This window comes from Cardiocondyla obscurior, linkage group LG18 (genome assembly GCF_019399895.1).
Source record: "Cardiocondyla obscurior isolate alpha-2009 linkage group LG18, Cobs3.1, whole genome shotgun sequence".
Classification (NCBI taxonomy): domain Eukaryota; kingdom Metazoa; phylum Arthropoda; class Insecta; order Hymenoptera; family Formicidae; genus Cardiocondyla; species Cardiocondyla obscurior.
The window spans coordinates 2319394-2343222 of NC_091881.1; the positions used below are offsets into that span (position 1 = coordinate 2319394).

Sequence of the window (23829 nt, forward strand, 5' to 3'; positions counted from 1 at the left end):
TTTATTGGCTTGTATGAATTTCACGTTATGTATCTGCATTTATGCGACTGTTTAAAAAAAAAAGTATGAAAGCTGCACATCAGCAAACTTCACTCAGCCAATGAATTTGTTTTCCTTCCTGTAGAGCGACATTTATAAAAGACATTTTCAAAATTAATAAGTAGTTCTTTCTCGAAAAAAAAATAGCAACAATGACGATGCCGATGCCGTGCACGTATGAATTTTCTAAAGGCTTTGGTACCGGTGTAGCAGAAGCACTTGGAAATTGGGGCTTTTCAAATAGAACATGTAGTACCGGTCAAGAGTTACAGCGTTTAAAATGTCTTTTTGCGAAGATGGATTCTTTGTGAGAAAAATATACGTTTTATTTAATGACAGAAGCTTAAATTGAATTGTTGGTAGTCTCCACAAATAATTCAATTAGCGTGGAGAATTAAAAAAAATGCCTTAATTACAGACGTAGCAATAAACCGAAGATGTGCGTTAAATACGATCGTAGATATGATCCTGATTCATGGTACGTTAAACCTAGCCCTGATGAATGTAAACCGGTATGGACATTTCCTTCCAAAAGGCCTCTGATTACCTATTGCTCAACTGCAATAATTTTGAAATTTTCTGATAAACGTGTTGTTGAATCGGCGTTAAAACATGTTGATTCTGGCTACAGCTATGTTCAACAGGGTGTATGTATATTTTTTAATAATTTTAATCATTTGAAGCGAGTCAGCAAGATTTATTATGGATCTGTATAATTATCACATTAATTTTGAGTACACATTATATCCTAAAGTAGAACACCCATGCAATTATACAACTTATTTTTAGACGAGCAAATGGTATCGTCGAGGTTCAGATTGTTGCTATCAACCTAGCTGTTTAGCCCCACAATGTCCTGTACGATATTGCAAAGGCTAATCTTCAAAATTTTTATATAATTGTCATTATACTTAATGGTAATATCAAACCGAATATATTGTTTATCATTGTCATATAATAAAGTATGATATCTGTCCAATATATGTGCATTTATTATATTTTGCTTGAAATTGGAAAACAAATAACGATGGAGGAATTGAGGTGTAAGGATACAAGTAATAATGTAATTAAGTTAACTAAATTATTCCGAAAGCAATGAGGTCGTTCAATTTATTTTTTTTTTTAATTATTATTTTTTTTATTATTTTTTTTTTTACTTTGACAAACACAGTGACCTGAACTTTGCGCGTTGCGTGAGAACAATTACATTATCGTATGGTGGAACAAGGTGATTTAGCTGACCGTCATTGCGAGATTTTCGATTTTGAGCTGATATCGGTGAATGAAGTATTTCTAGATTATTAGCTAGCGTTACAACCATGTACACTAATCGAATTCCTTAAATAGAAACTGATCTACACAAATAGCAATTTGTAAGATCCTAGGTAAGGAGCTCTGTGCTGTCTTTGCGATGACTCTGCATGAAAGCATTTTCCCCGGGGGATTTATGTACAAGAAAAAATACAAAACTGAATTGCTGCGAGTCATGGTACAATATAAATATGAAAACCGTAAGAAAATGACAAATGCGAGTCAATAATATGTATATTTATATATATATGTATATATATATATTACGCGAGTTATTAAAAATATACTTATGATACTTTAAGCAAGTAATATACATACCGTAATGTATAAATTAAGACTAGATAGAATATCAGACCCCTTATCTACTTCTACAGCCAATATAATAATCGAGCGTGACTGAAGTACAACTTAAAAGCTAGTTACGCAATGAGATGCGGCACAATGACGGCTGAAAGCGTACTGGCAAGAAGAAGAGAGCACATGATATTCCGCCGATATCGTTTTTTCGTTTCCACACATTTTGCTTTAAGTTGGACATAACACTGAAATCGAAATAGTAATTTTACAAGTACTTTTTAAGCTGTTATTAAAAATTAGTGGTAATTATATATATCATTGTATATCCTATGTTAAACTGAAGCAATTATTAAAATTTAGCGAGTAGAAGTTGAAAATAAAATATTGAAAATTTAATTACCCTTGAGTATATAATCTGTTAGCAAAGTGGGAACTGTTGGGCTATCCTCGCTAATAGCCTTTAATACTGCAATTAAATAAATATTAATATTCAAATACATAAAATCATAGCCTATAACAAAACACTTACTTTTAATGAGTACTTGCAGGGCTTGATTGTCTGGTGGACCACTGTCTGTATGATATGGAATAACGGTCGTCAGGTACTATAATAAAAATAATAATTTCTTTATTTTAATTTTTCTCTCAATTATGGATAACACGATTAGAAACTTTTCTTTAAAAATATAATTTTATATTAAAACATTCCTAATATTACGTAAAACTCGTCACTACGTATATGCATGACATATAATGATATACGTTACCTTCGGCTCTTGCAAAGATCTATGTTGCGGCAACGGACTAGTACCATTCTGCATTTGATTTCTTTTTTTTGTGACATGATGCTGCCTACGTCGATTCTGCACAGCTAATAGTAAAGAGATAAACTGGTTTTTGAGTTCTTTTTCGTATTCTAATTCGTCTCGAAGCGCAAGCTCGGCGATTAATGTTTCACTCAAAGCCGCAACCAAGGATTCCATTTCTCCAAGGAGTTCAGTTAGTTGGCTGGAGGACAGTTGCTTTAATTCTAAAAGTATGTTTAACGTTTTATAATATATACTGGTATTTTATTAAATTAGCGTCTTAAAACATACTTTTCTCGTGAAGTGGTGACCCAAGTACTTCTCTACTTCTCTCCAGAGCTTCGTCGCTGTCTAATAAAGAACCTTCTGAATCCGGTGATCGTTCCATTGATGGACTTTCCTACGGTGACGACAAGAATCATTAACCACTCATTTAATTATCGTCGCGTCGACAAGAACTCTTTTTGCGTCGCAGTTATACCTGCATTATATCATCTATCTCGCGAAGAACTTCCTCGGCAGTTTTCAGCGGCTCTTCCGGACTGTGAGTATCAGTACTGCTTGATAAGATTAAAGCATGCATATCCAAATCTGTGGCAACTGCCTCGTCCTCGCTACTCAAATCCTCCAGTTCGGGCCTATAAAAAACAAAAGTGCTGAATTTACAACGTGCGACGTGACAAAAAAATTAATCAATCAAACACGATAAATAGTAGCTTCGAAAATTTGCATTTTAATGCTTTTAAAATGCTGAACGCATAAAAATGCGAAACGCATATACCTTTCCGTCGAAGCAGGCGCTTCGTTCAGATTTAAAGCGGGCATGTGCATTTTTCTCGCATAAGATTTACTCCAATCGATCGGCAATATGTTCCCAAAAGTTCCAGTGATCGTCCACCACATCCTGTAACAAACAAAGTTCAACGTTAGCAATATTAATCAATTATTATTTTATTTCCATTTTTATTTTACAATACCTAAAATATCTCTTTATATTTTTAATATTTAAATATAATTTCTAGTCCCTCTCTCTCTCTGTCTCTTTCTTTCTCTCTCTTTCTCTTATGATATAGTATAACTCTTTACACATGGATAAAGCAAGCGTTTGTTCACGGAGGTGTTACAACAGTTTCCGGCGTCCACCTAAAGGTTAATGAGAATGCGTGACAGAGATGTCGAGTAATTTTAGCACGAAGGACACGATTTACGAGAGCACGATGTGTAATGCGCGATCAATAAATGCAGATGTTCCTACGAGGATGATATAATGTCGCGATATTATTGAGCCGTGCCAACATGCATTGTGCCGCAGCGTGCAAACATTCGGGGCATCCCTACATAAAAGAAAGACACGAGTTCCTCCACAGAGAGGTCTCAGTTCGTCTTTTAATCCCTGCCTTATATTATTTGTATAACACCCGTGCAAGCAGTGCCATCCGACGCATTTAGGACCCTCTATGGTGATGAGAGCGAGGGACTTTCTAGGACGCCGCGTGAATCATTTGCCGGCTGTGGGCGTTTCCTGCGTTACGCGCTGTACGTGTACGCACTGCATAGATAAGACGTTTAATCGCGTACAAACAAAACGTAAGTCAACGGCGCCGTGCCGTTTTTCCGGAGGAAGTGATTTTTTATGCAAAGAACCCGGCCAGAAACGGCGGACTCCTGCGGCGCGAATTAGCGAACAATACATCTCGTGGGATCGCCGTGGCAGCGAAAACGGCACTCGAACCGATGTAATATCTCCTCAGGCGGACTGGAATATCGATCAGTTATTAATTTCTTTTCCCGTCTCTTGTTCCGATGTCCTGCGACCCTCCTGGTCGATAGATGATAGAAGTCACATGCTTCACGAGTCGTACCAAGCCCCGTGGCTCTTAAAATATCTCAATTTCGCTAACGTTCGTCGTATAATCGCGCGTCTCACGTAATTTTCCCACATTTTTTTTTCTTCGAACAGACGCTTGACAAAGAAACCGACAGACTTCCCGTTTCTCTATCGAGCAAGCCTTTCTCGTAAAATCTAAAAAAAAAAAATCTCAGAAAAAAATTTTATATTGAGAATACTAGACATTTGTTTTGCGCGATATTTGCATGCGTCTGCACGCACTTGAGTTTGTGCACACAGAAAAATGATTGCCACATGAAAAAGAGAGTCAACGCATTGATCGGCCATCTGATGCCGTGGGTTAATAAATCGAGGTCAACTCAGTCCACTTGAGCCCCTGATTAATGTAAAGTGGCTTTATCTCCAGCGTACACGTTGTCCGCATCGAAAAGGCAGACATTTTATACCGCACGGTACGTACGAGGCCTTTGCCAAGCAAATCTGTTTTCTTTTTCCACCCCGAACGTTCGCAGAGAGCACAAGGGGATATAAAAAAAAAAAAAAAAGGACGAAGGAAAGCCCTCGGTGATTGTGGAAAGCGTAATTTCGAGAGATGGGGATTTCGCAATTCTGTATCGAGTCTTTTAAATCGCTTTTGCATCGCGAAATCCATGAAATTAGGGGAAGGGTAGACGTGAGAAAAGAGAAAGAAAAAGAAGAGAATTTCAGAAGTTATAAATTCCTCCTTAATTAAAATTAAATGAATTCTTTTATAGCTTCTACGTATAAGTTCTCCACTGTGGCTCACCCCCTGGATGCACCCCGTCGCCAGCCGAGGCGCGTGCGCGCCGATATTGACGTTCGTCCCCCGTTCGGAGGGTGGTGTAGCTCGATACACGAACGAAGGAGCAAAACAGAGATTAAATTTTCATGTCACGCGTTTTCGTCAATATCAAAACAGTTGTAAATTACCAATGAAGGAAATCATCTATTCCCGTACGTCAGCTCGTCCGCAGAAACGCGGAAACGTGAATAAAAGAAAAAGAAAAAAAAAGAAAAAAAAGACGCGGAAAATCAGAACGATATATTTTCGAAGAGAGACCGTACATTGCTTTTTGCGCAAATCTTTCGAAAGCTAGCTCGGACCTCAATTGTATCTCACCATTTTGATACGCGGATCGATCGGTCGTAGAACTTAGCCGGTCTCCACTTTCCGTTTCGTGGAAATCAATTTGACTTTTGAAAAATTCATACTACGTGTACTGCACGCGACGATGATCTGACGATGATACGCGCAAATTGGGAGCACAGGCGTATTAATCTGGGGCCGACACGCGTTTCCGGCGCGGCCGATGCTCGGCTGGCGTTCAGCCTCGCGTTAGAAAGTGCGGGCTGGAAAAATTACGTGAAAATCGCATTTTAAACGCCACGAACGTTGGCACGTGATACGCAACAGAGAATGCAAACGCCTCGCAAACGCGTGCACTCGCATCGCCGCTGCGGCTTTGTCGCAATCGCAATCAGGTCGATGACCTTATTAGTCAGTGGAACGGAGAGAACGTGTCATTTGAGTAATGCCACCCTCGGCAAACGCCCTTTCGTAAGCGTCATGTGTCAATCGAACTCGGCCAGTGGCATTTAAACCGGCCTTTCGAAGGAAAACCAATTCTTAGAGAGAGGCGAGATTAAGGCCGGAAGGAAAAGGAAACGCGTCACTCGCCCAAGCTGTTCTTTCATTCATCACGACCTCCTCGAAAAGCTCTTCCGTGCCGCTAATAATACTTTTCCTTTCGGATTCTTCTTAGAGTTTGTCGCACACTTCCGAACAGTTAAATTCTCAAAGTCCTCTCGCGAGTCTGTAAAAAAATACACGCTGCGTTTCTTTACGTCGACAAACAGGGATGACCGAACAAAAATTGGGGGATGTACTTTGAGAAACCAGCGTATATGGGAATTACCTCGCGCTTGTGTAAAAGAAATTAACGAACCGATAGAAAATCGTGCGGCATCGCGGCATGAGGGCAGACGACCAGGCGAATGATCCAATGTAAATTTAACAGCTTTGTGCGTGGTTGCGCGCGGAAGAGGAGACAATTTCGCGCTTCGTTGAATTTCACCTGCTGCCGCCCGGTTGTGTGCTCGTTAGGACGTGCAGCCTTGTCTTGTCCGTGAGCGTGTCGTCACTGTAATTCATACCCCACGACTAAAATATTTAGCCGGAATTGTTCGCCGTAGCGTGAAGCCTCGACCCTTCGAAGTGGCCAAAAATCCGGGAGGCCGAGAAACTGCAGGCAGAGGTATTTAAAAAATAAGAAACAAAAAAACAAGACAATGCTTTTAAAAAAGTCTGACGCTTCGAAATAATATTTAGTTACCGTAACCCGATGTAAAGGATCAATATTATGGATATATCTATCGGTTTGATGAACCTGACGGAGAATCTGAAAAGCAACCACTTACTTTTTGGGCTCGGTTAGAAGTTATATCATGTTGCGAGTGCGTCTGTAAGACGAGCTTGCCTCTATGACGCAGCTTGAATCATGCCTGCGTCAACATGTCTCGCCGGAGATGCCCGTCAAGGTTGCTTTGAACGATCTCATCATACGGCGTTAAATGTATATGTTCGCTGTGCGTGAGGCGGATAAGAAAGAAAGATTTAAGATTCTCGTTTCAAGTCTAAGATTTTAAAATATATATTATATTCTTAAAAAGTATTAATTATCAAAATCAAGTTAAATGGATCGAACCTTATTTTAATTTTATATAGCATCAAGTTAAAAGTACCGAAGAAGACGAGTTCGTGTTCCAGATTCGCAAACGCTCAGTTATTTTTATTATTGAGGTAATACCGTATGTATAATTGATTCGTCGCTTTATCAGCACGGTTGGCTGAAAATAAATTGGCAACAACATCGCGGATGAGAGAGAATCAAAACGGCATCTTTGTCGCCAACCAACCCGAATAACTGGATTAAAAAGTAACGCTGTACGAGTCACACGAGCGAGATGCACTTTTTTTGGTCCCGAGCACTGACGCTGCGGCTACTTCGGAGAGAAAGCCGCAACGTGTGCCGCAAACATCGCGTAGAGAGTATACTAACAGTGCCGACATACTTATTCACTGTGGGAAATCGATTACTATCAAATATCGTCGGGAGCATTTAAAAAATCCCACCTTCTATCATTAAAAAAAAATTAATTTATCTCGAATAATGAAGACAAGACGCCGTGTTAACTTAAACGCGACTGCCAAGAATACGTATATCCTCCCAATTTCATTTTAATTAAAAACTGCGTCACGCGAGACAATTTCAAGACTTCCCATCCAAGTGGAAGCTGGGATCGCTGATACAGATGAGCAACGGCGCCGTAATTGGGTTGCAGCGTGCCGCAGCGCTGCGTTAAACGGGACATTAAGTGAAATTGCTGACGCGCTTTAGAGAAGAAGAAGAACAAGACGGCCGGAGGAAAGAGAGAGCGCGAAGGATAATCTCGCGAGATGAAATAGATTACTGGACCGCGCTCCACTCCCCCAGTGAAGTCGGCTCTCCGTTATTGCGCACTGCGTATCACGGGCGTTATGACGAATAAATGGGTTAACGGTAAATGCGATAAGTGATTATTTCCGCTGCAGCAGATCGTCACTTTCGTAGCCGAGAAACGGAGCGGGCCGACCGGAGTCCGCAAAACGTAAACACCGATCGTAATGCACACGTGCGTTTACCTGTATCGTTCTCAAATAAACCGTGTACTCCGTGTTTCATCGCCGACGTAATTTATTTTCCGCCGATACCGCGGCGAGAAACCGGTACGGCTCGCGACCGGATTCTCGCAAAGGCAGGCCTGAAGAGCCCACCACTTACGAACGCGATTAATTAAGATCAATTAAGGTAATTGCGTCAATACGCTGGAAAACACTAGATGTCGAGATGGGGTTTCACGAGTGATGACGGGAGCCTCTCGCCACTAAAAAGAATGCCAGGTCGTTCTTTAACACGCGATAGCGATCTTGCCTCATTCAAGAAGCCCCTGTTATTAGGGTAATTATTAATTATGGGTATACTTACTGGCACTCGTTCATAATCTCCTCTTGCGTTCGCACCTGCACTGGCGCCAGCGACTCGACGTCCGTGCCGTAATCACGAAAGCAGGAGGTGATCTTCTCGTCGAAGGTGTTGACGAGGTCCTCGAGGCTGCCGCTGAATGGGCTGAACGTACCCTCGTGCAGCATGTCCGTGTCATTTTCGTGTATTGTAGGCGGCTCGTTCGCGTTGGTGGTTTCGTTGTAACTAGTCTCCAGGGTGGCGTCCAGTAGTTGTTCTGTCGAATGAAGAAAATGGTCACGGGATACGAATACCTGGTGGGGCGGCGATCCATAATGTATATATCGTCTAATTTCGCGGGACGTTGACACGTTTTCCTTAGGCTTATACATCGTTCCTGCCAATAAATTAAATTCTAATCCGCTCAATTACGCCGCGTCGCGCTTTAATGCGAACGCTGGGATACGCAAAGGTGAACCGAGGTCGCAATATCAAGCGCTATCGGATGTCGTCGCGTCGGTGCAAGATAGATCTCTTATCCATTTCGCGATACGCGCATATTTTTCTTCACGCTGCGAGCCCGACGTTGCTGGCTGACCCACGACGAGTCACTAATTTAATTATTATTTCCTCGTGGACGAAATCCGGAAGGTCGTTCGCCGCGATTTCGAGTCGCTCGTCGTCGGCGGACGAAATTCGATGGCCTTGATATTAAATCGGTGCGGAGGATCCGTCGTTGCGTTCGCGAGGCGAGGAGCACGGCATTCCGAGCGAATTCGAGGGAATCCCACCGCGAAGTTGAGCAGCGGTGGGTTTTGGGGCGACGCGCGGTCGAACGACAGAAATAAATTCGGAGTAAGGCCCGGCCCGAGCCGAGTCAACCTGGCTTTTCCGTTTTCCCGTTGTCGCGCGGCAGGTAAAAAAATTCCGAGTGCGAAGAGGCGTCCCGGCCGAGAACCGTCAGCGCTAAATTCCGAGGCTCGTAACACCTGTCGATCCCCGAGGAGCGCGCCCGTCGTCCGTCCCTCACGCTAAAGAGAAAGAAAAGAGAAGAAAACGTTTTAAGGGCGGTATACATAGTTCAAGATGGTCAAGTAGTCTTCGATTTCAGACCAAACGCCGAGAGCCGCATCGGCGCCTCGGTAAAAACATTACTTACTGCTCGAGGAAATCGAAATTCAGGCCGTGCGTCGCGTTATAGTTACATCATCGTTGGCGGGGAGGGATTCATCAATGATTTCACATTTCCGCGAAAGTTGCGGTCGTCTGATAAAGCAAATCGAGCCCGAGAACGCGCGCGCGCGCGCAGTATAATCGTCTAAAATTGACGTAGAAAACGCAACGACCGAAAATAATGCCACGACTCGTGGGATTTATGTCGCACGATTTCGAAAAGTTTCGGTGACCTCACGGGCCGTGAAAGGCCGGAGCGAGGAAGATCGCCGCGGGCGCGTTACGCCGGGACAAGTAAGGCCGCACCAAGTGTTTCGCACCTGTCAGGAGGTTCATGTTCTTCAGGCTGGCGGTGTCCTCCTCCTCGAAGCGCGCGAGGGGTGCCTCGAACTTCAACTCGGCGATCTTACCTGCCATGTCCCTCATTATTGAACGTGAGGGAGTACCACAGGGGCGCGACGGAGAGATCTCGGCGTCGCGCGGCCGAGGCGTGTGTGTTTCGAGCTAGTCGTTGTTCTTTTTATTATTTTTTTATATTTTTTTTTACAGGTCACGGAACGAACGTCCGTTTACCCGACGAGATCCCGCGCGCCGAGACGACGTCGACGACGCGGCCGGAGCATGGAGATGTGACGACGCGCGTGCACGCACGCAGACACGCACACACACACCCGCGCGCGCGCGACACGCGAGACGGTTGAACGTGCGCGCGACAAGCCCCTCGTCGACACGAGCGAAACGACTGTGAGCGACTGACGCCTGACGCGAGGTGGGAGCCGCGGAGGGAACCTGCTCCTCTTCGCTGCTCGTCGACGGGTGGCGACGGCGGCGGTGGTGGTGGGTTACGTAGGCCAGGGCGATGGTGGGAAGATGATGCTGGTCGCCATGGCGACCACTGGCTGGACCGCGCCGGTGTCACGAATCGTCTCTACGGTCAGAAGCGTATCGCTCAAAGGCGTTCTCGGCTTTCGCGAAACGCATCTCCGCTTTACCTGACACCCAACAAATACGCCTTGCATTTAGCTACTTTAGGTGACTATTAATTATTTTTTATGAAAGTACTCGCGTCGTTGAGATTTAACACAAAATTACCGGCCGAGGAATGAAGTTGTCGGCTATGAAGTTTGCTCTCGGTCGCGGGTATTTGTTATAACCGTGCCCACTCGTCGAAAATAGAACAGATCGATGTAGATACGCGGATTTCGTATATGCAATTTGATCTCGTTACCGGTTTTTGTTCGACGAATAGAGGCGAGCCCGTTAATCACCCAGCTCGATTCACCTGCGCCAAATAAAATAACATTTCGTTAAGATTTCGTCCACTTTTCACTCGTTCGTGAGTCGTTGAGATGAATAACAGATTACTTACAAGGTAGAATCAGAGCTAATGAAAGAGAAACGGACGACTTTGCAATAGCAGTTATTCAACTTTTTCAAAGACACTCGACGAAAGCCAATATACATATTTTTATGGAAAAGTTTGAATATGGCATTTTCTGCGGCGACAGCGGCTAGCATACGTAACCTTAGGCGACGGGGGATGAGAGAACGGGGAAAAAATCGGTCTTCGGCAATCCGGCCGGCGCGGTACATACATGTGGTACTACATGTGAAACTTGACGCACACGACGCTATAGTTACGTTCGTTAGCTGCCGTCGCCATATCTATCTTTCAAGGTATAATGTATTGTATGGTATTGCGGTTCGTTCGTCTCTTGCTGAATAAAGCGCGATCTCGCGAAAGGAAAAGCAACTAGAACAGAAAGTTGGCGCGAAGTCAATATCCGGTGGTACTTCGATGAAAACTATTTTTTTTCTTTTTTAACAATTTAATTTTTCTTTATTTTTGTTATTATTAATTTTTTTATATTTCTTACTTATTTTTAAATGCAAGTTTGCTGAAAACATTTACTCATCGGATAAAAACTCGACATATAGGCGATAGCAAACAGCTGTGGATAAGCGGTTGATATAAAGGACACAGAAAGGGTTCTTCTTTTCCATATTTCGATACGTGTATCGCTTAACAATAATTTTTTATAAATACAGAGTGGAAGAAAATTAATTAGAGGCTTGTTCGACTCGACATATTGGTATAAAGAGTACATTAATTACAATTAAAAATTGATGTACAAATTGCTTTGCATTTCTTTTTAAATAAATCGGTATTTTGAAATAGACACCAATTGAAAGTAATTTTTAAATCAACAGTGAAATAATTAAATTTAAATTACTTGAAAAAATTAAAATAAATAATAATAAAAGAGAATATTAAAAAAAAAGCTAATTAGTTATTAATGATGGAAAATCTCCATCGAAATGTACCGTTTATTCTGTACAACGCAAAAACCATTCCAATGAGCTTATAATATATCTCCGCCCATTGAAGTGAACTGATAAACATAAATTAATCAGGCTTTGATGTTACAAAAAAAGTGTTCCGTCATTGCGGAATTGCATATAAGAGCAAAGCGATTTACATCTTGCAGGACTCGAAAGAACGTGAAATCTAATTTCCATTCTTGACGATGTTATAAGTTAATCATACGTTTTCTGATACACCCCGGAGTTTACCGCGCGATGAGTGCGAGAAAGGCCGAAAGGGAGAGAAATGAAAGAGGGATGGAAAACGATATCTCATCTGCAGTATAAAAATTCAAATCTATAGTCTGAAACTAATTTTTTTCAATTTATTAAAAAATTAGTTTCAGATTAAAATCGTCATGTTCAAATTAACTCGAACGTTGTTTCGCCTTATATGACTTGCCGCAATGACTTGCTCAAGAGCACCCTTCGTTATCTCGCCTCCGATTCTTCTCCAGATTCCGGAACGAACCGCCGGAAATTCTGCATTCCTTCACGAATCGGCTCGATCCCCATTTATCACAAAGTGTCGAAGGGAAATTGAACACTGTCACGTCTCATTTCAACGTCACGCTTTAATAAATAAGCTTGTGTAAGTGTGGGCGGACAGCGAATAGAAAGAATAGAGGGATTGTAGTCAACCTTGGTATAACACCTATCGTAAATCTCTTTGTCATTACCGGATGTTTTAATAAAAATGACGCACAAGATGTGCTCTCTATACATAGATCAAATAATCCCATTGATTCTCCGTTGCATTTGAACGCGAATCGAGATCAGTACACGATTTCGCACCCCTGATCGTATGTGGAACGATAATACGCGATGTGTAACAACGAATACAATGTTAGACTTACTTTAATTAATTGTAACGGATTGTTGATCCTACAACTTTCACGCGTCGTGCGAATTACTAACGTAATTCCAGATTAGTAATAAAGTTCATTCATCACATGAAAGGCAGTTGCATACAGAGCTGACGGAAAAGTTGTAATTCATAAGGGATATCGTACGCTACTTTGTCTTAAAGTAACCTTGTAAATTATTATGTGATCCAGTTGTGCCTCTTAATAGAATTATAGAATGATTAATGATGAATTGAGAATGGAGGCTGAAAATAGAACAAATATTAATAAAGAAAAAATTCATTACGCTACATAATAACGAACGTTGGATATTTGAATCGTAATAAGATCTGCGACCTAACATACAATAGATAAGCGTACGATAACATTTCTGAGTTATTTTTCAAAGGCGACATAAAAATCCCGTTACCGTCTGCGTATACGATGGTAATTAATGTTGATTAAATAGGTTCAACAATTCGTAATTATTATAAAATGTTGCAAACATATTTCTTCTGACTTGGAGTAATATTCTAAGCACATCGGGATTAAAATAAATAAAACAAGAACTAATTTAACATAAAATGACATAATTGTCTATCGTATACGGCATTATGCAGGTATTTATTATCATTTGCCGACTGTAATTATAAAAAGGGAGCTGAAAAATTGAACGATAAATATGTATAGTCTTCGCGTGGAAAAAAACTCGAAATGTAAGATAAATGCACGATGACGTATTTTATATCGCATAAATGTTTTAAGTAATTTATTAACGTTCAAAGTAGTAATAATGTTGGCGGCCTACAAGGTAACTAATCGCAAGCTATAATTATTCTACACTGTTATATTTACATACGTCATATACATACGTTTCGCCCCTATTTATGTTTCGTTATTTCCAGCACAAGTATCGATATTAATATTCATAAACTTATATAGGGAAACATTAACTTTATTAATTTCGTAACTAACCAGTAACCTAGTAAAAGTAATACATTAAATTAATTAGTGTAGTCTTCTGACTAACAACTAAAAAAAGGCACACGTTGTTGTGTAACGGAAAAACGAAGTGATATCCAACGTTCTTGAAGAATTCCGCGGCTTTACGTTGCTGAAAGAAAAGAAGTCATATAATGTTACTGAGATTTAAATAATAAAAGCAACGTAACAAAGCAAGCGAGTGAGTCACAACGTGATCTCGTGTGCTCGCCCGTTATCTGTTATGCAAAGCAATCGTAAATGAAAAAGTATCGGTAAATGCGTGGCTTCGGGCTCGCAATGTGCAGTTTTAATCGTCGTGCATACAAAATTCGAATATTAACGAAAATAATAAGCGACTTAGTGTTTATATATTTTATTTATTACATAAGAAAAAAAAAAGAAAAAAGAATCAACAGCAGGAAGGCGTTCCTGAATATATTATTTTGTTGCATATCAATGAAATGCACGAGATAAAATTCTTACAGGAAAAACCAGAAATAAAATTTCCGACGATATTAAATAACGGGTGCAGCAAGGACTCCGATACGTTTCAGATTTCATTATACTTTTTTAAATAAATAATCTTGACGGGATCGTTCTCCGTGCCCGTATGCAAATATCTATGTTTGCTTTGCGCAGCGATTGCCGGTGCGATATCCGCGATGAAGCGCAAATCGCGTAATCGGGTAAATTTGCACGGCGAACACGGTCAACGTCCTTTTAATTACATCTTAATTGCATTACGATTAGCGACTCCCTCGTGACGACAGCATTGCATTAATCGTGAGAACTCATGGCAATGATCCCGTTTAATCCAGTTGGTCACTTGATATACGTGTGTTTGAAAGGGAATTGCGCAACTAATCGTGTACGTTTGTTGGAAGTGCTGTTGTAAATCCGCTATGCAAAACAAGCAGCTATTAACATTTTTATCAATTCGCGCGAGATAGTATCAATTACACACATTTACATTCATTCTATTTATTAATTTTTTTTCCACGACGGAAACGCTTTTATTCTAAATATTCGCGCCGGCAATATTTGATTTTAATAAAAATGCGATACGTTTCGATAAAGCGAAAATAAGATTTTTCGCCGTGCTTTGATTGTTGCGAATGGCACTCGACGAGCTCGCTAATATCCCGGGGTATAGGCCTCCGCTCGTTGAAAGTGCTTCAATAGAGCCCCATTTCTGATAGCTACGGATCTTCCCTAATCAAATTTAATGGAAAAATAGATCCGGGGGGATTTCGCTGACATGTGTATATACACATGTGCTATTAGACAGTAACGATCCCCTGATCTGCGATCGTCCTTCTCGCATCATCAGTCTAAAGTTGGGTTTAGAGCGACTAAGGGGCTGAACATCCACGTCGTGTCTTTCGGTGATATTACGGGAAACCGACGGACGTCCGGTCTTTTTAGAAAGCAAGTGAGCAGTAAAAAAAATTTATCACTTAAGCAGGTAAGTCGATGATAGACTAACTTGCCGGTATTTTACCGTGGCTTATTTTAATTTAATTTAATTTTTTTTTTCATAAATTGTAATGAAAATGTGCGATGTCGCTCACCGGTTTCTTCTTTTTTTTTCCTTTACCGATAAATTATTTATATATTTGATTTTATAGTTTTGATATTATAAACGTTCTCTACAGTAGAGTCGAATATTCTATGTTTAGATAGCAAGAAACGCGTTAGAATATAAGTGTTCATGTCTAATAATAACGTCTGCCGAATTCCTAAGTGCCACACAAAGCGTCAAGTGAAGGTGAAGTCACGATTGAAACAAGTTATGAAAATAATTATTTTAAATTATTACAGTTATCATATTTTATAATTATTATACCCTAAACGCAAAAAGAAAAAAAAAAGAAAAAAAATTAATAAAAAAAAGGCATCGCAAATTTTAAATTTAACTTTTAACAAGCTTTTAAAACAAAGAAAAGGGTATTCAGAAATTATCGGAAAACTCTTCGATGAAGAAGAGTTTAATTAACCTGAGGTGCTACGTATCATATTATCATTCAATAGGCATTCAACGAGACGGTTGCATTATGTGAAATGTTAACGCCTAAAACAATAACGCTTCATCGCACGTTCAGACGCAAGCTGTCAATGAAATTGATAGCATTTGTATCGATGAAAACGACAGCCGTAAGTTCTCAATAATGACAAACAGTGGAGTTGCACCCGTCAAAGTCTTGCCAACGCCACTTTGTTCCCAGAGTATCTCCGTTACGCTCGGCGTGTCGTTTTCGGCGAGTCAGCTTGGTGCACAAAACTACTGTGCGATATGTGAGTCGACCCATTAGCTTTCGGATCCCAGCATCCGCATGCACGTGCGCGCAGAATAGAGCGTTAATCCGGAGCAACAGAAGCGAAACGGTGTTGAATTCGAGGCTGTTGTCGCAGGTGCAGTCAACCGCATATCTCGTTCCGATGCAACGTTAATGCACGCGCGCAGATCGCGTGTGATACGTGACGGATGCAGATAACGCTGCTAATTGCGCTCTTTATTCGGACAAATCTTCGTCCGCGTCACGCGACGGCACTCGCGCTCGGATGCTGCGTGCAAACACGCCTTCGAAGCCAAACGCCCAACTAATTGGCTTTTATAAATTCGAAACCGATTTCAATCTCTATCGTCTTGAAATTATTGTTTGCGATTGTGCGACACGTCACAAATTATTTTAAAGAAAGCATTAAAGATTTAATACGATAAAATAAATTAATTAATTTCGTAATACTTCATTTAAATTTATATTATCCCGTAACTGACAGACATTTATTTTAAAAACACATGTAAGGATATATATATCTATCGTATATATCATAGAATATGTTTGTTCCGTCTTAATTTAAACATGTTAACACTATCTCGTCGGTCCGTCCAGTAAACAGTTTAATTCCTACAGCAATCTCACGTCAATATTAGCTCGCGAAATAATTTTAACGAGGTTCCGCAGACTTAAATGCCTCGGAAAACAGGCAGAATTACATACATTCAACTGCCAGCTTTGATTACTTCGGGGATAAAATTATTAAGTTTAAGTTGTAGTTTGTCAAAGTAGTTAAACAAACTCATTACGATAAAAAGAGACTGTTAAAAGTACGTCGAAAAGTACTCCGTGTTTGACAAAGAATTATGCATAATGCAACACTTGATAGTGAACGATAGCAGTTTGATAGACCGGTCACTCAAGGACGCATTATTAAAACAATTCGATCGAAATCTAAACGCGATTGCAGTCGGGCAGACTGCGATGTTCGTTTTTCATTTAGCACCGAGAGCATTCTAAGAATTTACATTCGCGGACGCACACCGAAGTCGGCATCGTGAAGTCGACTTTGTGAAGTCGACCTTCTCGCTCATTAGTGTCGTTCAATTAAAGGTAAAATAGGATCATTCTCATTCCAGAAACCCTCGGTTACTTTTATAGAACCTCTATTTAACAACAAGACGCATAATTGCCTTGGCCGATACTTCACGCCATTATTTTTTTATCCTTTTTCGTTAGCTTAGGGTACTTCTATCGCGCAACTTTTTTTTTATACGCCAACCATCTTTTAACGTATTTATTAATTTTTCTTTTAACTTAATAATTAATTACGAATTCAACGAATGTATAAAATGAAACTTGATATCTGATTCACGGTGAAATGTTCGATATTGATATACGATTGATACACAACTAGTGAGCTGTGCCGCGGTGCCAGTCACTAGACAGGACGAGATTTGATACTATGTTAAAAAATGAGTGTTCAGGTAAAGTTAACAAAAAATCAATGATATATTAGTCCGTTCAGTAATTGCTCGAAGTAACATAAATTTTAGCCGGTTCATTAACAACGGGCATACTTCAAGGCGATTGAATCATACAATTCACCCTGTATTTCAAGGATAAGACTGCATTTTATTTTTTTTTTCTTCTTCTTTTTTTCTCTTTCTTTGTAATAAATCGTCTAAAGGCTCTCCCGTTCTTCGTATAGCAAAACCTCACCGTTCACCGTCCGTTTTGTCCCCTACTCTTCGCATCGAATACGGAAATTACTGACTACTATGTAGTATGTTTGTCGAGGATTCGCTACTGCAGCCGATTTGAAAGGCTACTTTGAGAAATGCTTGAAAGACCACTTTATTGAGGCCATTATATTTCATTGTCGATCGTTTATCGATCGCTTGGCTTATCGTAAATCGCGATCAAAGGACGCGTGGTACACGAGCGCACCATGGCCATGAAGATGCTTTATAATTCTTGTTGCAGCCTCACGTGATTCAAATCACCGAGTCGCATCGGCTCGTTAACAGCTAATCTCTCGCTACAAAGATGAGCAATACATTTAATTCGTCGACGAACGCGGATGCCAAACGACGCGGAGAAACGGATCAGTTTCGGCTCTCGTGCAGGTAAATCGCGGCTTTGCACATAAAAGATAGCAAAAGAGGCGAAGTCGATCGGTCATATTTAAGACAAGGATAGCCTTAAACTAACGCTATCTTTTCCAAGTCTTCAAGGCATCGTGTACAATTCTAGATACGGTTTTATGGTTGCCAGTGACCTTCTAAGTGTGCGCGGTAGATCGAGAGGACAATCGTTGCCTTTAGCATGTTCCATTCTCTACGTGGCAAAACCGCTTTTACAAGGGCGTGTACGGCCATACGACACCATAAAGATGTCGCAGACAAGTCATTTATTTTAGAGGGTAACCGAATTCCGCATACATGACGTAAATCGCAATGAACACATTGCGCAGCAACGGCGGTAACGACATTCGTCGTTACAACCAGAAGTTGTAAAGCGCGCGATAGGGTGACTGTAACTTCGGGTATTCTTTATTCATTAAACATGAGAAGCTTAACTTATCCAGCAAACGCCGACAAACTCGAGCATCACTCAAGTCTGTTTGCCATTCGTAAATGTAATATATTAATTTTAATTGCTTTTCGATGTCAGCTGATGCCTCGTGCGAATCGACAAGTACGTTCCGCGTGCTGAAACTGTACGAACGCGTTGATAAGTGCGCACGTTAGCTTCTGCATTATGCAGAAATATGTCACGGCGAAAGACGTAAAAAAAGAGAAAAAAAATTCTTTTCTAATTTTCTATGCAGCATGCGCATTTTTATCTTACGCATTTGGCAAGTTTTAAATAACAAACAGACAGGATTCTCTTTACTTATGTATATATAAAACTGTCGTTAACTTCACGTGCCGTCTTCTTTGAAGACATAAACGTAAATTATTGTACGATGCCGTAAAAATTTCCGATTGTTATTAAAAAAAAGGAAAAATCATTAAATCGCGCGCTGTTTTATACTCTCAACTGTTTTTTTTTTTTATCTAATCTTATTTTATAATCTGTATAATCTAATCTTATATCTTTTATTCCCGTTCCCGTTCTGGCGATGCAGCAATACTTTGCGTTACGGTAAAAAATAAGATCCAGTTTATCATAATAAATCACTGCAAAATTATACAAAGCCACACATAATTATGCGATTGCGGGTTGTCTCAAGGTCTGATTAAATATCCTTCAATATTAAAAACGGAGGCGTCGCCGATCCTAAGTATCCTAAAGTATATTTATCTGTCTATGAACCTGCGAGCCCCTGCTGCTCCTACGAGGCATATATAAGACTGACGGCGTTCTATTACAATGCGCAGTGTTAGATTACCACCTCATCGACAACAATCGAGCATCGCTCGTTGTTAGCGCTTGAGGGACTTGCCTTCACAGTTGTTCTTTGCAATTCGTACATTGCGTACTCACGATTCAAGTGCGGTGGAAGCTCACGGATCTCGTCATGGAGAACATACGCGCAATTAATCGGGTTGAAGCGATTCATATCGATAACGATAAGACTATTACCAGTTTCGTTAAGGATGCACCGAAGATCACGAGATACTCGGTAAGAAATCTGACGGGCAAATTGAAACGATAGAGTCTGTGACACTTCGAAGACCGTATTGACGTTTGGCGAATTCATGATACGTGTTTCACTTTAGATTTGCGAGGAATATAATTTTCTAAAGCTCTGTCTTTTGAAAAGAAAAATAAAATAAATAATAAATTAATAAATACGGAAAAGGCTGGATTTCTCATATTTAATTGGATAGACGGACAAGCGATGTATTTCGTGAGAACGTAAAATTATCCCGGTTTATAATTTTTTTTTTTTTCCCTCCTGAAATATCATTATTTTACTTCTTATAAGCATGAAAATCGTTTTTGCATGCGGATACTTATTGCGTTGAAATGTCTGACTGTATCAAAATTATACCGTTTCTTTTGATCCGCTAATTTCGAATTGATGATACTCATCCTTCGAGGTAAATTATACTTTTCTGAGGGATAGAGCGTTCACTGTTTGCCTTGGTGATGATGTGCGTGATGATCTAATCATATTCTCACGGTAATTGGATATTATTATGCGGATTATTAATTATGCTGAAAGACACCGCGATCTCTTAATGTAAAGTTACGGTGTGCTCCCTTTATGTGACGTAACTCGAACAATGACGATGTTTCTTTACGTCCCATCCTTTTGCAAACGTAATGACATAATGATCGGATCTTAATTTATTTTAATTACAACGAATATTATTAGTGCATTAAGTAAAACCATTAATATATAATTTAGCAAGTTGTTAAATAACTCGTCAAGAGAACGTTTTAATGTATACGTGGATAATAACGATGGAACTTCAAATTAATTACAACTTAAACGTTCAAGACAAGGGGGTTCTGCGTTTTTAAGGTTTCCTCGCACTAAGTAACGTTACGTTCTTACGTGACAGTAAAGTAAACGTCTTGGAAGATGCAGGTTTAATATCCAAAAATTAAATACTACTAAAATATGTTTGCATGTTTCTAGAAGCGGTTTATAGAGAATCTTTTTTGGAGAATTTTTAGCTTAACTACTTTGCGCTTTCATGTCATTTGCCGTCGAGTGAAAACCGACGTCTCATCTGCGCGCAAGCGTTCTTATCGGGTCTCGCAAATCAGTGTCCAGAAGTAGATCAATGACAAATTAGCGTTCGGTGACGTTGACCGCACAATGACCGATCGCGATAAAACACGTCGGATAAACGAGAACGTTTGATCTGCGTCGACGTGACGTATGGTGTATTAAACTGGTGCATCACTCTCCTCCGAGTCATTAACTCGAGGATCATGTCACGGCGCAACGCGTAAATTACGCTGAATTTACATTTCCCATCGTCGGAATTGCGTGTCTCGTGTTACGATTAGCTAATGAACGCGCCGAAGATGCGGACCGAAATATGTATCAATTGCACCGAACAGCATCGTTCAATATAAACAATTTGTTAAATAATCTCGTCAAATGCCTTCTCTGCATTGCAAAACATAAACTAATATTTCTACATCGCTCTTTAATTTGTAAAAAAAGGAAAAAATAATAAAAAAATATATCAACGTTTAAATTATAATGTAAAATTATAAACTTACTTGATTTATGATCTTCTCCTGTAGTGTCAGATTTAAAGTCTCATTAACGTTCTCTCGTTCGTTGTTTCTTTAGTTGGCCGATTCGGCTGACGGATCGAACGACAGTATGGATTATCATATCGAGGTGATCAAGAAGGACGACAAGATGAAAGTCCTGAAATTCCTGAGGAGATTCTTCTTCAGGGACGAGCCGCTCAACCAAAGCATCCAATTGATTCCGGAAGGTGAAGATAGCACTTGCATAGAATTGGAGGAGTACTGCAGCAATTCATCGCTTGATAATAATTTGAGTCTGATGGCGGTTTCCTCGAGTGGTGCAGTCATTGGAGTTGTACTCAACGGTGAGGCTACAACAATAAATTTTAACACATTATTAGTACATTATTATTCTCGCAAAGTTTTTCTATAAAAAAAATTTTTTTTTTTTATATATTTTGATTGTAATTAACGATTGCAATAAATTTTGCTCGTGTGTATTTTACGTTATCCAAATCAATCGCCTCGCTGTATCTTTCAAGTTATTAAACGCGTATTCTTGGAAAAATAATGAACAAATTTTTTTATTGTCGTGCAAAAATTACCTCCATAATTTTGCCGACGATGTCGAAGTAACGTAACTCATTTAACAATTACTATTTATATTTATCGAAACATCCAAATCGATATTTTTAGATAAATACATTTTTATTCTATATTGTTGGTATGTAAAAATATGTACGTACATTCATTTTTATCATCTCTTAAAATACTGTAAAGCACTCGAACGGGTGCGTAAAAACTGCTAATTAATTTCAAATGAGTCTCAGCTGCATTTAAATAAATGCATACGGAAGGAGACGAAAGAAACGCAACTGTACTATTTGGAGTTACGTAAATCGTTACGGATCTCGAATAATACCGTGAGCTATTATCCGATACCGGTTGTGACTTAAAATAGATAATTATATTACGTAATCTGCCGATAAATATGTATCCATCCATAAAAATGCCTGAGCAACGTTTGCGAGACATTCGAAAACCGCTCGCATATTAGTGCAACGTTTAAACGAATCGTTGCACGGATTGCCATAAAAGTTAAAATTAAAAATTTTCCACCATGTAAAATCGACAATGTCGATAAAATGCAGAAATAATTCGGCGTAAAGGAAGTAGGTTACACTTTAAATAACGGAATAAATTAATTCGTTCTGTTTGGCGTGGTAAATTAAATTTTGAAGTACCTCCGCTACGCACATTATACGTACTCGTACGTCTATAAATTATTACTACGTTATATCTTTATTGAATTCATAGCATATGATGTGTAATAATTGATAGATGTCATTAAGATAACATGCAAATTATATCGTAAAAGCTTGAATGTGTAACTTGACTTCGTGATACGTATGCACGTGCGTTGTATCGAGTACACGAATACGTATCTGTTAAAATAATTTTTTGACTTTGTTCTCAAGGAATATTTAGGTGTAAAAAAAAAAAAAAATTGAAAAAGAGGCTAATAACGAAAAAAGAAACTACTAACGCTTGAACTTGATAATTGTATACCATAATAATATATGTGCAATTATGCTTTATTATGCAATAATGGTAATTTTCCTTATCAGCTCTAAGTGATATACGGTATGTCACGAAAGTTGGTAATTAAATAGTTATTAAACGATATTAATGTAAATCAATCGTACAGATAAACGTGAATTTACAGACGTGAACTTTTTACAGGTAAAATGGATCCTCCATCGAACGAAGAGCCGGAATACATACAATTGTGCAAGAATGCAAAGTTTAAAAAGATCCTAAGATTACTGCATCACGTAGACAAAAATGTAAATAAGGACGGACGATTTCAAGATGCCAACGTTCTAGAAATCAGAATCATTTCAGTGGATACAAATTGGAGAGGAAAAGGTGTTGCGAAAACTCTTATGGAGAAGACAATGTAAATATCACCCTGTGCCTGTTCTAAAAATTGCATTGATGTACCGAAAAACGCATCAGAAAAATTAAAAAATGACACAACCTTGATTTTATAAATTACAGAGAAGTCGCAAAGGAACAGGAGTTTCACTACGTTAGGGCAGATTGTACGTCTTTCTTTTCCGGCAAACTGTGCGAGCGGATTGGCTTCCACGTGATACACACTCTGAATTATAACGAGTACGTGGATGAGAACGGAAAACCGATCTTTTTACCTCTGTCACCTCATAAGGCCGCTGTTACATATTTAATGAAAATTTTAAAAAATTAAAAAACTTGAAGGTAGCGAACGAGATATATAAATAAATATCTCGGACGGCCTCGCGCGATTTTGTTATCACAACTCTCATTTGATGTAAAAAGAAAATGGTAAACGTTATATTAAAAATGTAAAGCAGCATCTGCACTGTTAAACTATATTTTATAATTTACTATACAATATATAGGTAAAAATTACATATCATTATATAAGTGTGATTTAAAACTATTGTAAATATAAGCAGCAAATATTATAAAAACTGTATGAAGTATTTTATAAAAAAAAAAATATTTTGTAAAAATTTCCTAAGATATAATTCATGTTGAAAAGGGACGTTCTGTATCTCGTCTTAAATTTAAGATAACACGTCATATTCTAAAACTTTTTTTTAGTATAAGCACATTAAGATTTTATAGAAAGAATTCAGAAAATAT

At 39.4% G+C, this 23829-nt stretch overlaps 3 protein-coding genes and 1 long non-coding RNA gene across 5 annotated transcripts in view; 2 read left to right on the forward strand and 2 right to left on the reverse strand.

Annotated features, from left to right (window-relative positions):
• The first annotated feature begins 119 nt into the window (after positions 1 to 119).
• LOC139109523 (uncharacterized) lies at positions 120 to 1106 on the forward strand. Its single transcript, XM_070668638.1, has 2 exons — positions 120 to 346; positions 458 to 1106. Exons 1-2 carry the CDS (start codon positions 192 to 194, stop codon positions 753 to 755), a joined length of 453 nt encoding a protein of 150 aa, XP_070524739.1. The 5' UTR covers positions 120 to 191; the 3' UTR covers positions 756 to 1106.
• A 272-nt stretch (positions 1107 to 1378) lies between these two features.
• Positions 1379 to 10264, reverse strand: Unc-76 (fasciculation and elongation protein Unc-76). 2 transcript variants are annotated; one of them, XM_070668624.1, is made up of 9 exons: positions 9818 to 10264; positions 8349 to 8601; positions 3235 to 3357; positions 2935 to 3091; positions 2745 to 2853; positions 2415 to 2677; positions 2177 to 2252; positions 2048 to 2113; positions 1379 to 1892 (listed from the first exon to the last, which is right to left on the reverse strand). In XM_070668624.1, the coding sequence occupies exons 1-9, from the start codon at positions 9921 to 9923 to the stop codon at positions 1876 to 1878; spliced, it is 1170 nt and encodes a 389-aa protein (XP_070524725.1). In that variant the 5' UTR covers positions 9924 to 10264; the 3' UTR covers positions 1379 to 1875. The 2 variants fall into 2 exon arrangements, with proteins under 2 accessions (XP_070524725.1, XP_070524724.1); XM_070668623.1 differs by lacking the exon at positions 9818 to 10264 and having other exon boundaries at positions 8349 to 9148.
• A 2262-nt stretch (positions 10265 to 12526) lies between these two features.
• Positions 12527 to 23829, reverse strand: part of LOC139109525 (uncharacterized) — a 122718-nt gene continuing 111415 nt past the window's right edge. The window contains exons 7-8 of the long non-coding RNA XR_011546842.1: positions 21163 to 21509; positions 12527 to 13820 (exon numbers count right to left, since the gene is read on the reverse strand). This is a non-coding gene — a long non-coding RNA (uncharacterized lncRNA). The remainder of the gene's footprint in view (positions 13821 to 21162; positions 21510 to 23829) is intronic.
• Positions 19319 to 23654, forward strand: LOC139109518 (arylalkylamine N-acetyltransferase 1). The gene is made up of 4 exons (XM_070668631.1): positions 19319 to 19600; positions 21236 to 21503; positions 22882 to 23098; positions 23200 to 23654. Exons 1-4 carry the CDS (start codon positions 19496 to 19498, stop codon positions 23405 to 23407), a joined length of 798 nt encoding a protein of 265 aa, XP_070524732.1. The 5' UTR covers positions 19319 to 19495; the 3' UTR covers positions 23408 to 23654.

Coding starts and splice junctions, on each gene's coding strand:
- LOC139109523 (XM_070668638.1), top strand. CDS start 192: ATGACGATGCCGATGCCGTGCACGTATGAATTTTCTAAAGGCTTTGGT. Junction 347..457: donor TTTGCGAAGATGGATTCTTT/GTGAGAAAAATA, acceptor CCTTAATTACAG/ACGTAGCAATAAACCGAAGA.
- LOC139109518 (XM_070668631.1), top strand. CDS start 19,496: ATGGAGAACATACGCGCAATTAATCGGGTTGAAGCGATTCATATCGAT. Junction 19,601..21,235: donor CGAAGATCACGAGATACTCG/GTAAGAAATCTG, acceptor TTGTTTCTTTAG/TTGGCCGATTCGGCTGACGG. Junction 21,504..22,881: donor CATTGGAGTTGTACTCAACG/GTGAGGCTACAA, acceptor AACTTTTTACAG/GTAAAATGGATCCTCCATCG.
- Unc-76 (XM_070668623.1), bottom strand. CDS start 8,716: ATGTATAAGCCTAAGGAAAACGTGTCAACGTCCCGCGAAATTAGACGA. Junction 3,358..8,348: donor GAGATTATGAACGAGTGCCA/GTAAGTATACCC, acceptor TGTTTGTTACAG/GATGTGGTGGACGATCACTG. Junction 2,253..2,414: donor GATCTTTGCAAGAGCCGAAG/GTAACGTATATC, acceptor TTTTTATTATAG/TACCTGACGACCGTTATTCC.